The 17,651-nt window shown below is 35.4% G+C and overlaps 1 protein-coding gene and 1 long non-coding RNA gene across 4 annotated transcripts in view; one reads left to right on the top strand and one right to left on the bottom strand.

Annotated features, from left to right (window-relative positions):
* Nucleotides 1-7,375, top strand: part of LCA5 (lebercilin LCA5) — a 42,402-nt gene extending 35,027 nt beyond the window's left edge. For all 3 annotated transcript variants that reach the window (XM_074333222.1, XM_074333223.1, XM_019729573.2), the window contains exons 6-8: nt 225-367; nt 2,621-2,753; nt 4,547-7,375. In XM_074333222.1, coding sequence (XP_074189323.1) covers nt 225-367; nt 2,621-2,753; nt 4,547-5,406 — 1,136 coding nt within the window. In that variant the 3' untranslated portion in view covers nt 5,407-7,375. The remainder of the gene's footprint in view (nt 1-224; nt 368-2,620; nt 2,754-4,546) is intronic.
* LOC141571676 (uncharacterized) overlaps nt 1-17,651 on the bottom strand; it is a 152,711-nt gene that overhangs the window by 2,370 nt on the left and 132,690 nt on the right. The window contains exon 2 of the long non-coding RNA XR_012496652.1: nt 15-55. This is a non-coding gene — a long non-coding RNA (uncharacterized LOC141571676). The remainder of the gene's footprint in view (nt 1-14; nt 56-17,651) is intronic.

Genomic DNA, 17,651 nt, shown 5'->3' with positions numbered 1-17,651 from the left:
TTAATAGGACTTACCTGTAAGAATCGTCCTCAAGTTCAATAATTGCCAGTAAATCCTAGAAACAAAAATATAATGGTGAGTAGTCATGGAGCTGAACAAAACATGCATTATCTCACTTAGATGGTGAATATATATGTATATATATACACGCGTACCAGATGAATTCCATATATCTTACCAATGTTCAATACAATTAGAAAATTCTTTTATAATTTCCATGGTAGCTGCATGCCAGAGTGATTTTATATACCAGTGTACAAAAGGAGTGCAAACCAGTGAAGACTTCAAGCTGGAAGAATTTCCTATTATACCACAAACAGTTATCTGTTATGAAAACAGATGGGAAGAACCTGAACGTCTTACTTTGGTGAGTTTAACAATATGATTAGGTACTAAACTCTAGGTTTGAAGTTATTCTTAAAACACAGTATCAAACATTTAAAAATTTCAGCAATGATTCAGCAATGATATAGTGCTATATCTGTAAATATGCAACTAGCCTTTTAAAGAAATAGAGATAACATCTGTGTATTTTATTAAATTCCTTTGGATTGACTGTAAGTTCACATTGCACCTTTCAGATGCTCAGAAAGGTTGATTGTACTGTCTAGTTGGAGGTTAAAGAGAAGAAAAATTTACTTTCTAAGTTTCTTACCTTATGTGCACCCAGATAGTCTCTAAAAATCCTCCTTTTAAGTTTCATAGCAAATTATAGTAGTTTTCAAATGATTTGTTAGAATTTGACTACATTTCATTTTTTTGGCCTCCTATATAAGAAAATTTTACAGGTTAGTTGAATGCTGAGCTAACTAATTGCGGTGGAATCTGATTTTATACCATTCAAATTAAGAATGGCATTCAGGGGCGTGGGGCTGTGTGTTGGACCTTCATTTAAAAGGACTTATATTCTGAATACTGGAAAGTTCTTTTCTCTAAGAGGCTTTTCTCGTTAGTGTTTACAGTTTAAAATCCAAAGGAAAAAATGTGCCAGAGAGTCATCATATTTCTATATTTTTGTACCTTGTAAGTTTCCCAGTGACCTGTGATCTCTTCATGTTGTATAAAACAAAGGATGGACTGATTTGGTTCCTGTGTGTACTCTAGTTTTTTATATGTTTATTTTGTTTTTGTTTTACAATCTAGACCAGTTAGCTGTGTCTGCTGTTTCTTTCTATATTTGCACTATCATTGAGATTAGATCATGTTAATCTGTCTTTTTGGAAAGGGAAAGTGTAGAATAGCAAAATAATTCTTTAAGAAAATAAAAAATATTTGGTCTTTATAGGTTTCAGCAGGAGGAGCGGTAACCTGATATGGTGAAAAGAGTATAGACTTGAATTTAAAGTTGCTTTTTAATTAAATTCTGGTTCTAACATTTTAGTTGTATGACTTCTTGGAGCCTCAATTTCCTAATTTGTAAAATGGGGGTGTGTTACCCTTCAGGATTGTGGTAATAACTAATCCTGAAGTTATAAAGCTCTTAAGATTGATCCTGCCATTTTAAAGGGCCTCAGCAAATGGGAGCTGTTACTTAAAGTACAGGCTAAGTTGCTATTGGAAAGAAACCCAGAATACAATTGCTCAAGCAAGATACGAGTTTCTTTCTCGTAATAGACTGAAGGTCAGTGGGTAGTCCAAGATAGGTGACAGCTTTGATCCATGGTAGTAATCCTCTGTCTTATCGCTCTTCCATGTTAAAGACTGTAGTCCTCTTTTATATGATTGGAACCGGCTCACCACCCCTATGAGAAGGAGAGGGCAAGCAGCTTTTGTTTTTATAAATACTTCCCTCTCTCACCCTGTTGGTCCTGTCTGGCTGCAAGGGAGGCTAGTAAATACAGTCTCCAGTTGAGCATCCCTATGCCCTGCTAAAACTCAAGGTATTCTGTAACAAAAAGGAAGAAGGGGAAGATAGATATACTAGGGGACAATGCTTTACTATACAAGTCTATTAATAATAGGTATTTTAATTTTGTTAAGAAAAATTACACGCATGAAAGGGACCATAAGAAACAAGGAATTTATGTTTTTATTTGACTTACATATTACAAAATTTATTAATTGAAGGCTTTGAGCCTAAAGGTATAAGCAAGATTCAAATCCTATTATAAACTTGAAAGATTCAGTGCAGTTGTTACTGCCTGTATTATATATTAGGTGGGTGCAAAAGTAATTGCAGTTTTTGCAATTTTTAACCTTTTAAATCGCAATTACTTTTGCACCAACCTAATAGTTCAACACCATCTCATAGTTGGTTAATACCTTTTTCTGGTTAACTGAATTAATCAGATTATGTTGTGAAATGTACAAGCAAGAATATTTCTGAAATTTGTCTTTTCAGAATTTCATGTGGGGTGTTGGCTTTGCTTTTGTTATATTGGTTCTGACATAATCCTATAAATGTTTCTTTAAAATTTTAGCTAAAGAAATAATCCAGTGTGCTTTTGAAACATCTTTCAGAGGAATGGTAATTTGTGACTTACTCATATATTAATTGAAAATTTGCTTTAATTTCTAACTTAGTTGATGTCATGCTTAATGGGAGATAAACTATGATATTTAAGTGGCTTCTTCCCCTTATTCTACATGTGAACTTCATTTTTTTAAAAATGTGTACTAGGACCTGAAGTCTCAAGAGAGAGGTGATCATGAAGAAGCAGGGATTCTAAATCCAGTATTGGAAAGAGAAGAAAAATGTGTTAAAGATCAAGGACTCCATGTCATAAAACAGGAGGTTGAGAAGCTGGAGGATGGTAAGCATTTGAGCATGTGATGAGTCAGCATCCCTTGGGAAAGAAAGGGTTAACATCCCCTAATATCTTTGAGGTGAAGAGTGAATTGGATTATAGAACAAAAATTAGGCAGAACAAGAAAAAATGGATACAGTGGCAAGGGGATACTCTATCAGGAATCACAAACATTTGAATGATGCTACTAAGGGAAAAAAAATGAAAACTGTAAGTCAGTTGCTATTTGGAGTTAGGGAATAAGGACAAGTCACCTATAGAAAGTTCAGATGAAGTGAAATTCAGATAAAGGGGAAAAAAACTCTTTGTGTATTAACTAAAGCTTCATGAGATACAACTGAAGTACAACCCTGTATTGGCTTGACCTTGAAACCCTAGTGTGTAGACTAGCTCTCAATGACCTGTGAGGTCCTGAATATGTTCTTATAATTTTTGTTTGGTTTTAATATGTAAAGTGAATCTTTAATGTGTTCAACCGTTAATGTGGAAGTTTGGTGAACCAATGCAGTTTCAGATACTGGAAATGAAGTTCAGGAATAAACTCATTTCCATCTGGATAAAATGTCTTAAAGGTATACCTGAAACTCTAATTCTTTGAATGTATTTTATTAGTTATATAGTAGCTGCTTGCAGAGAAATCCTTTTTTTTTCCCTTAAAGTTAACGGACCATAAAATCATGACCTAATTGTTACTTAGTGCATGTACATTGGTGTGTGTATATTTAAAATAATATAACAGTTGAAATAGAAGCTATATTTACATCACATGTTAAACTGTAGAACAGAAAATTAGGTGTTATATTCATTTCTGTCTAGGTACCAGAAAAGGAATAAAGTAATAGACTGTCACTTTTCTTTGTACTTTTTGGCTGATTTTTTCCTGGAGTCTATCTGGAATGATATCTGACATCAGTGAGAATGTATGCCATTTACTAAAATTACCAAATGCATAGTGTTCTTACATATTTTAATTAATTTTTTATTTGGAAATAATTTTAAAATTATAGCAAAGTGGCAATAATAGCCAAAGAACTGTTTAAGACTAGTTTGTATACCTCATGCCTGTACCCTAAAGTACTTCCATGTGTATTTCTCCAAAATAAGGACATTCTCTTATATCATTCCAGTATAGTTTTCAACCTCAGAAAATTAAATTTGATATCACACATTTCTCTAACCTGCTGTCCACATTACAGTTTTGTCAGCTGACACAGTATTGTCCTTTATAGCATTTTCTTATCTGGAACAGCTTCTCAGCCTTTTTAAAATATTTTGCGAGCTTAACATTACTGATAAATTCCAATTCCATTATTTTTAATAGAATGTTCCTCGTTTGGGGTTTATCTGACGTTTTCTGTTAATTAGATTCAGGTTAATGCATCTTCTGTCAGAATACTACATAAGTGATGTGTCTTTCTCAAGGTGTGACATCCAGAGGTTCAATTTATTTTTCAGTTTAAAATAAAAGTATTTTCTCCGTCCATCTCACTACCCTCCATTCAGTGTGCAGCACTGTATTGGGTATAAAAATTAGGCAGAGAACTTTTTTCCTCACCCTTAAATTGAAGAACAAATTTTTTTCTTTAAATGTGAATCTTAAATGCAATGTATATTAAGTATATTCTTTTTGAATACCAGAATATCAAGTATAGAAATAAAATTTATGGGGTCCATTTTTACTGTACTGATAATACCCAAATTACATAGACTGTTGTTTTGTAAAAGATGAGAGTTGAGGTTTCCTGTTTAAGAATATTGACTGCTATAAAATTTTATTTTATAAATTTGATTTCATACAGAATGGGAAAGAGAAGAACTTGCTAAAAGGCAAAAAGGAAAGATGTCTTTGCTGGAAAGAGAAGAAAAGCCAGCATTGGAAACTGGAAGATACCAAGTGGAAATGTACCAAATTCAAAATATTGATAAGTTGGAAGAAGAGGAAGAAGAAAGACTGAAAAGAGAACTGCTGCTCGCTAAACTGAATGAAATCAACAGAGAATTCCAAGATTCTCAGAACCTAAAATGTTTTCCCCTCCCATTGCTACCTAATTTGGAATCTAAACTGCACTCCCCAGAGAGAAGTCCCAAAACATACACATTCTCTGAATTCTCAGAGAGATTATTTAATGGGCATCATTTGCAAGACACTAGTCTTTTAACTACAAAAGGAGATGGTCAGAATCCAGGAAGTATTAGAAGCCCAGTGTCTCCAAATGAGCTTGCATTTGGCAGCTATGTGCCTTCATTTGCAAAAACATCAGGGAAGTCAAATTCATTTAGCCAAAAGAGTGGCCTTTGGGATTTCCAAAGAAATGGTATAGAGAAACTTTGTAAAGACAATGTAGATTTAACTACAAGAAAAGAGAAAAAAGCTAATCTGATGGAACAGCTATTTGGTGCCAGTGGCAGCAGCACCGTTTCCTCTAAAAGCAGTGACCTGAATTCTCCGGCTGCCAGCAAAGGAGACTTTGACCCTCCGAATTTTCTCCCTGGGGACAAAAGCAACAGGGACAGAGAACACAATGAAGATGGTTTTTTCCTCAGTGAAGGAAGAAGTTTTAATCCAAACAGACACCGATTAAAACATGCAAATAATAAACCAACAGTAAAAGCAGTTGATTCTGTAGAAGATGAAATTGAAGAAGTAGCACTGAGATGACTAGAGTATACATTTTTCCAATTGTAAATACGAAAATATTTTAATACAGTATTTATTATAAACATTAAAGCTTTTTAATATTAAAAAGTCCTTATTAAGGAATGATTTTTAATAAAGTGCAAATAAAAAGTAGATCATATCTAGTAGATTATAGCTAGTTTGCCAAGAATGAAGGAGGCTCTTTTGAATGAAACCAAAAATAGAGGTACGTATTACTTGGTTTTGACTTTTTACTTACAAATTTCAGGTTTTACCTCTTAAATCAGCTCTATAGGAAGTTTTACTCCATTGGAGTTCATACTTATTTTCTGTTTTTATCTTTATTTATGTGTATTTAGCTCAGTGAGGATATGACCAAAATTAGTCTTCCCGCTGATTATTGAGTGGAAATTAAGGGTGAGAGGCTCTGTGTTGGGAAGTGTAGGTCCCAGGTGATGGAGAATGGGTGCTACTTGGGAGCCTTGTCTTTTATGGGTTGCGGGGCAGGGCTCCCTTTTTTACATGGTAAGGCTGAGCTACTCTTAAGTGGAAGCAGTCACAATATGGGGACTGCCCATTCCTTTGGAAGGAACCAGAGTTAAACATGTTTCCCAATTACAAGTTTCATTAAATCACTTACCTACATCTGTGCTAATAACATGAGGTTGAATTCAGAAAGCGTTTGTTTGCATGTACGGTTCCTCTGACATGGTTCCCAGTGTAAACAGTAATTCCTTTCCTTGTTCTCCTACATTATTTTTGTCTAGGTGAGATTTCATATCAAATATATAGAATAGAAGAAATTTCATTCCAAGATAGAAACAATTTAGACTCAATTATGTTTCCAAAGGAACGTAACTTGGAAATTTTAATATGTACTATTAAGATTTGAACTTACTGTAAAACCAAAGAGACAATGATAATATCATACTATTGGATTTACAGGACTACTTCTGAGGCAACCTTGGTTAAATGTTGTAGAAATGGGACTTCTGCCTTGCTGTGCAGGTGGAGGTTTTTCTGTGGAAACGCATTGGGCTTTTGCTGTTTGTAGTGCACATCATCTACAAAGGACTTTATGACTTTGGATTACGCTGGGTATGACTGGTCTTTAAGAAGCAATAGTACATCACCAACCAAGGAGGGTTTTCTGTTAACACTGTTAAAATGAAGGGTGAAGATAGTGTGCCAGGGGAAGAACAAAAACGTGTAGATTGGCACTTATTCTAACGTGAGCTTTTTTTTCCCCCAAGAATTTACTATGTATTCACTCATAGTATGATTTCTAATGCCTACCGTACATACTGATGAGAACAGTAGAGTTACTGTTTTATCTTGAGTTCTTATAAATGCTTATTATTTAATATAATTTCATGATTATTTGACAAGACCTACCTGGTTAGGTCTCTAATAAAGATACAACAGCTGTCTTCTAAATTGTGTTCCTGTCATTTACTAGGAATCAAATCTCCCCAAAGTGCTAAACTATATTTAAAAAAAAATTAATAGATATGTTTATGTCTGATACAAATAAGCATTTAGTATGTTGCAAATCACTCTAATATATGTAAAACAATATTGTAGTGCAGTTCTTGATTAAATATTATGTAATGTTACTTTTGTTCATAGCTGCTAATTTCTCTGCCAAAAGTATTCTAATATTTAGGTTGTTTTGTTTTAAAGGCTTTTTAAAAAACCTTTTAGTAAAGTTTTTTATTCAGGTCATTTTTATTACTCTTGCTTTTGTCTACTATCTGATGTTTTCTAGTCTCTTTAACTAGATGCAACAAGACAGAATTTTTAAATTTAAACCTAAAATTAAGTTGTAGACTTAGAAGCATTATGGTGTGAAGCATTAAAATTGGAGTTTAAAATGTATAGAACAGGTTTTTATGAACAAACCTTAGAGAGTGAATCATTTTATTTTCAAAATGTCAAGTTAAATTTGTTGTTTGTACTCAACTCTTACTAATAAAAATTAAAAACATAATTATGACTCTGTTTGAATACCTTAGGTCACTTAGGAAATATATAGTGGAAACAGGACCGACCTGCAGGGTTAATTTTTATTTTATTATTCACCTTTTTTTTCTGTCCAGTATTTTTAGCTGAGGTAGATGAATTTGTCCTAAATCAGGGTAGACAGTATGCTAGTCTTATCACATAATTATAGTTTTTAATTAATCCTTTCAACCTTAATAGCTATCATAATGGTATATATTGTGAATATAAAAAAGGGTGGGGGTCAGGAGGATTAAATTGAATCATAAAATAAACTTATTTCATGGCTGACTTGCTATTTTTCTGATTCTCCTCTCCATCTCATATTCAAATATACTACTGGTCTTTTTCATTGGGTTTTAGTTGGGTATCTGCCTGATGAAAATGGGAAGGGAAATTTGTATTACAACTAAAATATGGACTTTTAAGAATTAAGTTACCATAAGTTGTCAAGAAAGGATCTTCCTTTAAAGCTTTTTTCTTTCTACACAAATGCCCCTTTCACCTGAAAGTCCCCTTTTATATCATTTGAAAATGCTCTCCTTTTAGTAAAGAACATGTATTCATTGTTTGAGTGCTGCTTGGCTGCCCTGCACTGTATTAGATGCAGGGGAGTAAGACTGATCTGGCCCCCGCCCTCAGAGAGTGAATGCAGAAAACGATGAGCCATCCCTGTCTACCCACCTACTCCGAGTGCCTTTGAAGTTTCCTCAGTTGTTATTGGTCTTTTAAAATAATTCTTAATGTAGTTTTGAGGAGTAAATGAAATACTTAGGGTAATGCTTGGCTAGGTGCCTGGTACGTTATAAGTTCTCTAATAAACCTCAGCAGTTATCAAAGCTAATTATGAGTTTCTTTTATGGCACAATCTTAAAAATAGAGCACAGGCTGAGTTCTGGTCAAGATGGTGAAGTAGGTAAATGCTGTGCTCGCCTCCTCCCATGACCAAATCAAAACTACAACTAAGTTATACAATAACCACCACTGAGAAACACCTGAAGACTAGCTGAGCAAAAATCCTATAACAGGATATAAAGAAGCCACAATGAGTAGTAGGAGAGGTGGACACATGGAATGGGAAGGTCCCACACCCATAGTTTGGCAATTAAGAATCAGGAGGGATATCTCAGGTGCAGAGGTTCCCCCTGAGAAGTGAGGTGTCCCAGCCCCACACCTGCCTCCCCAGTCCAGGGCACTAGTTACAGGAAGAGGAGTTCCCATAGTATTCGGCTGCAAAACCTGCAGGGATTGCACCTGAGTGAGATAGAGGGCAGCTGGAGTCCCAGGTGGTCCTCTTGTGGGGTTGCACATAGATTCACTCACAAACTCGCTGAGCTGTGCAAGGGGCAGCAGCTTGAAGAGTGCCAGGGAGATACGGAGAGGAAATGAACTGACTGACTTCAAGGCAAGAGCTGTAGGGGCAGGGATCAGGACTGCTCTCTCCAGGGATAGAGGTGCTGGCAAGCACTATTGCTTCTTTGTTGAGCCCTCCTCCCATCAAGCCAGCAGGCACAGGCGGATGCCAAATCTGAGCCCTCCATTAACTTGGCTAGTCCCTCCCCCCAACCTCGTGATTTCCTTGACCCCACCCCAGCCAACTCACATGCCTTGCTGAACTACTTCAAGCCCCTTTTCTCCACCAATAGCCTACCTCAGCTCATGATGTGGGTTTTCCTAAAATCAAAGGTCCACAAATCCCAAATAACAGCAGCTCACTTGGGTGGGCTCTGTACCTCAAGTCCAGTATAAGTGGCAACCAATTTTAACTTGCATTGTAACTCCCATCAGGTGTCACCAAGCCTGGCATAGGTTGAGCCATTGTTGGCCTGGAATTAACCTGGCACAAGAGGTGGATGGCCTCAGCACACATAGTGGTGCCCTTCAAAGGGCCGCAAGTCTGACAATATTGACAGTTGGAATCAGTTCACAGCACAGTTTCCTGCAAGTGCTTCCAAGCCCAGCACAAGTGGCAGCGTACCACAGATCATTTTATATTTCCCACTAGGCAGCCCCAAGCCAGGAACAAATGACAGCTAAACTTGACCTGCACCGAAGATCCTCCAGAACCAATACACCCAGTGGATGGCTTCAGACCACAGCAGAGCAGCACCTAACCAGTTCCACAAATAACACACTGCAAGGTAGATTTGGCTAGCACCAGAGCCCCACTAAAGCAATTTCCGCTTCATGAGACAGGCACCTACACAACAGCTTGTCCCCTGGCTATAGTTACGGTCAGCTCTTGCAGCCAGTCAGCCTGAGGGTCAATTCCACCCACTGATGTGCTAACAGCAATCAAAGGCTCAACTACAGCAGGAGGGCACATACAACCTACACAAGGGACACTCCTGGAACTCCCAGCTCGTGCACAGGGACACTGCAACACTGGGCCCTACAGGACACCTACTACATAAGGCCACTCTGCCAAGACTGGGAGATACAGCAGATCTACCTAATACATGGAAACAAACACAAGGAAGTAGCCAAATGAAGAGACAAACATTCCAAATGAAGGAACAGGAAAAAACTCCAGAGAGAGAACTAAATGAAATGGAGACAAGCAATCTACCAGATACAGAGTTCAAAACACTGGTCATAAGGATGCTCAATAAACTTGGGGGAAGAATAGAGGAACTCAGTGAGAACTTCAACAAAGAGAGAGAAACCATAAAAAAGAACCAGTTAGAAATGAAGAATACAAGAACTGAAATGAATATATTACAGGGAATCAACTGCAGATTAGATGAAGCAGAGAAATCCGCTATCTGGAAGACACAGTAGCAGAATATACCCAATTAGAACAGCAAATAATAATCATAGAATAAAATGAGGATAGTTTAAGGGATCTCTGGGACAACATCAAGTGTACTAACATTTGTACCCTAAGGGTATGAGAAGGAAAAGAGAAAGACCAAGGGATTGAAACCTATTTGAAGAAATAATGATAGGAAACTTCCCTAACCTGGTGAAGGAAATAGACATACAATCCAGGAAGCTCAGTTCCAAACAAGTTAAACCCAAAACGGCACACAATAAGACACATCATAATTAAGATGCCAAAGGTTAAAGACAAAAAGAATATTAAAAGTAGCAAAAGAAAAGTAGTTACATACAAAGGAGCGCCCATAAGACTATCAGCTAATTTTTCAACAGAAACTTTGCAGGCCAGAAGGGATTGACATGAAATATTCAAAGTGATGAAAAGCCAATAACTACAACCAATATTACTCAGCAAGGCCATCATTTATAATCAATGGAGAGATAGAGTTGCCAGACAAGAAAAAGCTAAAGGAGTTTATCTCCAATAAACCAGTATTACAAGAAATATTAAAGGGATTTCTTTAAGTACAAAAGATCAAAAATACAAAAAAAAAAAAATAGGAAAGAAAACAATTCTCAATGATAAAGGCAAACAGTATGCAGTAGATTAGCCAACTATATAGCTAGTACAAACATTAAGAGGCAAATTAGGAAAATCATGTGCAATTACAATAATAAGGGACACACACTAAGGAAGAAAAAATAATGCCAAAAACAAACGTGGAGTGGGTGAATAAAGTCTGTGGTGATGTTAGAGTGCGTTCAAACTTCAGCAACCATCAACTTAAAATAGACTGCTAGAAACATAGCTTGGTATGTATGAAGAACATGATAACCACAAACCAAAAATCTATAAGAGATATACAAGAAATAGAAAGTAATTGAAACAGTGCTATAGGAAGTCATCAACATACAAGAGAAGAAAGTAAGAGACTAAGAAAGGGACACAAAAGAACTAAAAGAGACAATCAGAAAACAATACAATGGCAATGAGCACATACCTATCACAAATTTCTTTAACTGTAAATAGACTAAATACTCTAACAAAAGACATAGGGTAACTGAATAGATTTTTAAAAATACAAGACCTGTGCATATGCTGCCTATAACAGACCCACTTCAGATCAAAAGACACAATAAAGAAATGGAAAATGTATTTCATACACATGGAAATGAAAAAAAGCTGGGTAACAATACTTAGACAAAGTAGACTTTAAAACAAGAACTGTAAGGAGATAAAAGAGGGGCAGTTCATTAGGTAAAGGGATCAATCCAATAAGAGAATATAACTCTAGTAAACATCTATGCTCCCAATGTAGGAACACCTAAACATGTAAAGCAAATATTGATGGCTATAAAGGGAAAGATCAACAGTAATCAGTTATGGTATGGGACTGAACACCTCATTGACATCAAATGGGTAGGTCATCCAGACAGAAAATCAGCAAAGAAACAGTGGCTTTATATGACACATTAGACCACATGGACACGATGTTTTTAGGATATTTCACCCAAAAGCATGAGAATACACATTCTTTTCAAGTGCACATGGAACATTTTCTAGGACAGACCATGTTAGGCCACAAAATAAGTCTCAATATTTAAAAAGACTGAAGCCATATCAAACATCTCCGATCACAATAGTATGAAACTAGAAATCAATTACAAGAAAAAAAACTGAAAAACACAGAAACTCACACTGGCTAAAGAACATGCTACTACAGCATGAATGGGTTAACAATGAATTCAAGGAAGAAATCAAAAGGTACCTTAAGACAAATGAAAATGAAAACACAGTGACCTAAAATCTAGGGGAGACTGCCAAAGCAGTTCTAAGAGGGAAATACACAGCAATACATGCCTCCCTCAAGAAACAAGAAAAATCTCAAACAATCTAACCTTACACTCTAAAAAACCAGAAAAAAGAACAAACAGCCCAAAGTGAGTAGAAGGAAGGAAATAAAGATCAGAGCAGAAATAACAAAATAGAATCAAAAATAAAAAAGAAAGAAAGAAAGAAAGAAAGAAAGAAAGAAAGAAAGAAAGAAAGAAAGAAAGGAAAGAAAGAAAGAAAGAAAGAAAGAAAGAAAGAAAGAAAGAAAGAAAGAAAGAAAGAAAGAAAGAAAGAAAAAGAAAAAGGAAAGAAAGAGAAAAAAGAAAGAAAGAGAAAATACCAATGAAACCAAGAGCTGGTTCTTTGAAACAACAAACAAAATTGATAAATCTTTAGCCAGCTTCATCAAGAAAAAATAAGAGAAGGCCCAGATAAATACAATCAGAAATGAAATAGGAGAGGTAACAACCAACACCACAGAAATGCAAAAGATTGCAAGGAAAAAATAAACAAGTATCTGCCAAAAATTGTACAACCTGGAAGAAACAGATAAATTCCTAGAAACACACTCTTCAAGCATGAGTCAGGAAGAAACAGAAAATCTGAACAGACCGATAACTATGAATGAAATCAAATCAGTAATCAAAAATCTCTCAACAAACAAAAGTCCTGGACCAAATGGCTTCATAGCAGAATTTTACCAAACATTCAAAGAAAAATTAATACCTATCTTTCTTAAACTATTCCAAAAAATTGAAAAGGAGTGAAGGCTTCTAAACTCATTTTATGAGGCCAGCATTATCCTGATACCAAAACCAGACAATGATCCTACCAAAAAAGAAAATTATAGGCCAATATCTTTGATGAATATATGCAAAAATCCTCAACAAAATATTAGCAAACTAAATTCAGCAATAAATTAAAAAGATCACATAACTAGATCAAGTGGGACTTATTCCTGGGATGTCATGTTGGTTCTGTATCCACAAATGAATTAGAATGACACCACATGAACCTAATGAAGAATAATTTTGATGATTATATCAATAGATACAAGAAAGCACTTGACAAAATCCAATACCCATTTATGGTATTAAAAAAAAAAAAAAAAAAAAAAAAAACAAAGAACCTCTCAGCAAAGTGGGAATAGAGGAAATATACCTAAACGTAATGAAGGCCATATATGATAAATCCACAGTTAACATCATATCCAACAATGAAAAGCAGAAAGATTTGTCTTTAAGATCAGTAACAAAGATGTCTATTTACCCCACGTGTATTCAGTGTAGTAATGGAACTTCTAGACACAGTAATCAGACAAGAAAAATAAGTAAAAGGCATCCAGATTGGAAAGGAAGAAGTAAAACTTATTATTTGCACATGACATTATACTATTTATAGAGAACCCTAAAGAATTCACCAAAACACTATTAGAACTATTAAATTAATTCAGTAAAGGGGCAGGATACAAAATTAATATTTAGAAAACGGTTGCATTTATATACACCAATAATGAACTATCAGAAAGAGAAATTAAGAAACCAATTCCATCTACAATTGCATCACAAAGAATAAAATACCTAGGAATAAATTTTAAAAAGGAGGTAAATGACCTGTACTAGGGAAAGTATAGGTGAAGAAAGAATTTGAAGAAGATACAAAATAAATGGAAAGATATATCATGCTTATGGATAGGAAAAACTAACATCATTAAAATATCTATACTACCCAAAGCAATCTACAAATTCAATGCAATCCCTATCAAAATACCAGCGGCATTTTTCACAGAACTAGAACAGATAATCCTAAAATTTAAATGGAACCAGGAAAGACCTCAAATAGCCAAAGGAATCCTGAGCAAGAACAAAGTTGGAGGTATCATGCTACCTAAAATCAAACTATGCTAGAGGTTATAATCATCAAAATAACGTGGAACTGCCATAAAAACAGACACATAGATCAATGGAACACAACAGAGAGCCTATAAATAAACCCATACCTATATGGTCAATTCATCTATGATGAAAGAGGCAGGAATATACAATGGGGGTAAAGACAATCTATTCAGTAAATGGTGTTGGGAAAACTGGACAGACACATGCAAAAACATGGACAACTTTCTTCTGCCATATGCAAAAATAAACTCAAAATTGATTAATGACTTAAATGTAAGACATGAAACGATAGAAACCCTAGAAGATAATATAGGTAGTAAACTCTTTGATATCACTCTTAGTAATATTTTTTGGGATGTATCTCCTCAGGCAAGGGAAACAAAACAAAAAGTAAACAAATGAAACTACATCAAACTAGCAATTTTTGCACAGCAAAGGAAACCATCAACAAAATGAAAAGACAATCTGCTGAATGGGAGAATATATTTGTCAATGATATTTCCAATAAGAGGTTATATCCAAAATTTATTAAAAAACTCATACAACTTAACACACACAAAAAACAATCCAATTAAAAATGGGCTGAGGACCTGAATAGACATTTCTCCAAAGAGGACATACAGATGGCCAATGGAAACATGAAAAGATGATCAACATCACTGATCACCAGAGAAATACAAATTAAAAACACAATGAGATATCACCTCATACCTCTCAGAATGGCTGTCATCAATAAGTTGGCAAACAAGTGTTGGCGAGGATGTAGACAAAAAGTAACCTTGGTGCACTTTTCGTGGGATTGCAAATTGGTGCAGCAACTATGGAAAACAGTATGGAGGTTCCTCAAAAAATTAAAAATAGAACTACGTATGACCTAGCAATTCCACTTCTAGGTATTTGTCTGAAGAAATCCAAAACACTAATTCAAAAAGACACATGCATCCCTATGTTTACTGCAGCATTATTTACAATAGCCAAGATATGAAAGCAACCTAAGTGTCCATCAAGAGAAGATTGCATAAAGAAGATGTGGTACAAAAAAAAAAGATGTGGTACATATATAATTGGAATATTACTCAGCCATATAAAAGAGTGAAATCTTACCATGTGTGGCAACATGGATGGACCTAGAGGGTATTATGCTAAATGAAATAAATTGGACAGAGAAAGATAAATACAATATGATTTCACTTATATGTGGAATATAAAAAAACAAACAAAACAGAAACCAACTCATAGATAATATAGAATAAACTGATGGTTGCCAGATGGGAAGGGGGTTAGGGAAATGAAAAGGTAAAGGGATTAAGATGTACAAATTGCCAGTTATGAAAACAATCATGGAGATATAAAATACAGCACAGGGAATATAGTCAATACTATAATAACTATGCTTCAGGTGGGTACTAGACTTATCAGGTTGATCTCTTTGTAAATTATATAAATGTCTAACCACTATTCTGTATACCTGAAACTAATATAATATTGAATGTCAACTGTACTTGAAAAAGAAATAAAAAATAAAAATACAAAAGAAATAAATAATAAAATAATTTAAAAAGAGAAAATAGATCATATGTCATGTATATATAATACATCAACATTAAATGCCACAAGATACAAGCAAAACAAGTTTCTAAGCCTCCAAATTAACTATCCTAAAACATCTGCCCTATATTACACCTCTTAGATCTGCACTTAGAACTTTCTGTATTTAATTCAGCATTAACTGTACAGTAAGATTGATGAGTCTGTTTCCTAATCCACAGAAGAGTAGAAAACCTAAACTTTGGAAAGATTTTCTGAAGACAGTTTCAGTGTCATAAGAAAAGGTGAGAGTTAACAGCCTCATAGCAAAAAGAAAGGAAATCCAGAAAATACAGGAGTTTATGATTGCATGATGTGACAATTTGTATCCCAGCTCTCCCACAATGTGTATGTGCATCCTTGGATAAGGTATACAACCAATCTGTACCTCCTCACCCTCTCTGTAAGATGGGGCTAATGATAGTACCTACCTCATGGTGGTTGCATACATTTAATGAATTGATACATGAAAAACACTTAGAACCATAAGTGTTCAAATAATTGTTGTTGATGTTTTGGAAAGGTAATCAAGAAAAGATGGAGAGAAGTAATATTTGTTGAATGCTAGGCATGGCAGTTGGTGTTTTTATGTATTTTAAGAAGTCCAAAGAAATAAAATATTTTACAGAGAGTTTTTCATTAGTACTCCTTTAGTGGAAAATGATAGAAACTCAAGTAAAACTAGCTTAATCAAAATAAGGACATTATTTTTGGATTGACTCTGGAAAGTGTGGTATGGTCTAGAGGTTCGAATAATAGTACTTACTCTGTCCACACCTCTTAGCCTTGCTGGGTATTATTTCCAGATAAATTCTACATTTGGTAACAATACTGCAATTGGCAACCTCAAACCCACCTCTTCCCTTCAGTTGGCACCCACTTCTAAAAGAGAAAATCTTTCCTATATCTCTGGCAAAAGTCTGGTTGGCTAGTTTATGTTATGTGCTCACCTATAGGGCTGGCGGCATTGTGCAGGAGAAGCATGGTCTGCCTACTCCTACCCCTCTTCCTGGAATCATCAGGACTTCTGCGGTACATTCCCCTGATGAACAAATTCTGGACATACAAATATATACATTGTATTGCGTGTGTGTGTGTGTGTGTGTGTGTGTGTGTGTGTGTAGTATTTTCCAATTAATTATTTTAAAATTAGTGGCTCTGATGGAAAAAAACATTGAAAGGCTCTTAATGGAATAAGCATTAGTTACTTACTCAATATGCCTTATTCCCCAAACAATTCATTTCTGGAATAAGATACAATAGGGGTTGCCCTATGAAGTTCATTTTGTTACTAAAGGGTGAGCAATTTCAGCAGTAGCTGAGTATGCAAGACATTTAGACTATACTTTAGAGTTCATAGAAAAGGCTAGCAATCCAGATACATATTTTCCCATACTAACTGCTACATTTGTGAAATAAATGTCCATATAAGTGAACATAGTCTATTTCAATCCAGAACAAAATAAAAATTAGAAAGAGGTAGCCAGGGTAGGATAGAAAGAACACTGGTTTTGGGGTTGGAAGTTGTGTTGGAGTTTGCCATGGACTAATTACAACTTTGGTCAACTAACTGAACTTTTCTTAGGGTTCCTCAGAGGTGAAATTGGGCTGGTCATATCTTACAAGGTTATCATGGGGAGTCAATGAGTTGATGCATTCTTAAGAGAATAATTGAAATAGTGAGCTCTGTAAGTAGAGCGAGAGCATTATGTATTCAGCAATTCTTTTCATTTCTGTATCAACACCCCAAACTTTTTTTTTTTTAACAACGGAAGCTTGTCAATATGGAATTTAAAAAAACTAAATGTGTTATTTTGCCGTATACTCTGCCATCTTTGAAGTGGCTTTTGTCTTTATAAGCCCATGCAGAGGTTACAGTTTTCCATAGAAAGCGCTTTGCTGCTTCTGTGAACAAGCAGCCTGTGGGAGAAGAAATTTACACACATAGTTTTGCTTCACCAGTCGTTGCCATGGAGGAGTAATAGCTAGAACCCAGGAGCCCACGCTGTGGTCTGAAGGCAGGGCATTAGCATTCAGGACAAAGCATCCCTTCCAGTAGAACTAGGAGCACCCTGAACAGCAGAGCCAAAGGTGGCTGCCTGCCTTCTCTCGCTGACCTGAAGATCAAA

This window comes from Rhinolophus sinicus, linkage group LG05 (genome assembly GCF_036562045.2).
Source record: "Rhinolophus sinicus isolate RSC01 linkage group LG05, ASM3656204v1, whole genome shotgun sequence".
Lineage (NCBI taxonomy): Eukaryota > Metazoa > Chordata > Mammalia > Chiroptera > Rhinolophidae > Rhinolophus > Rhinolophus sinicus.
The sequence above is the reverse complement of the archived record's forward strand: the minus strand, read 5'-3'. Positions and strand labels throughout refer to the sequence as shown.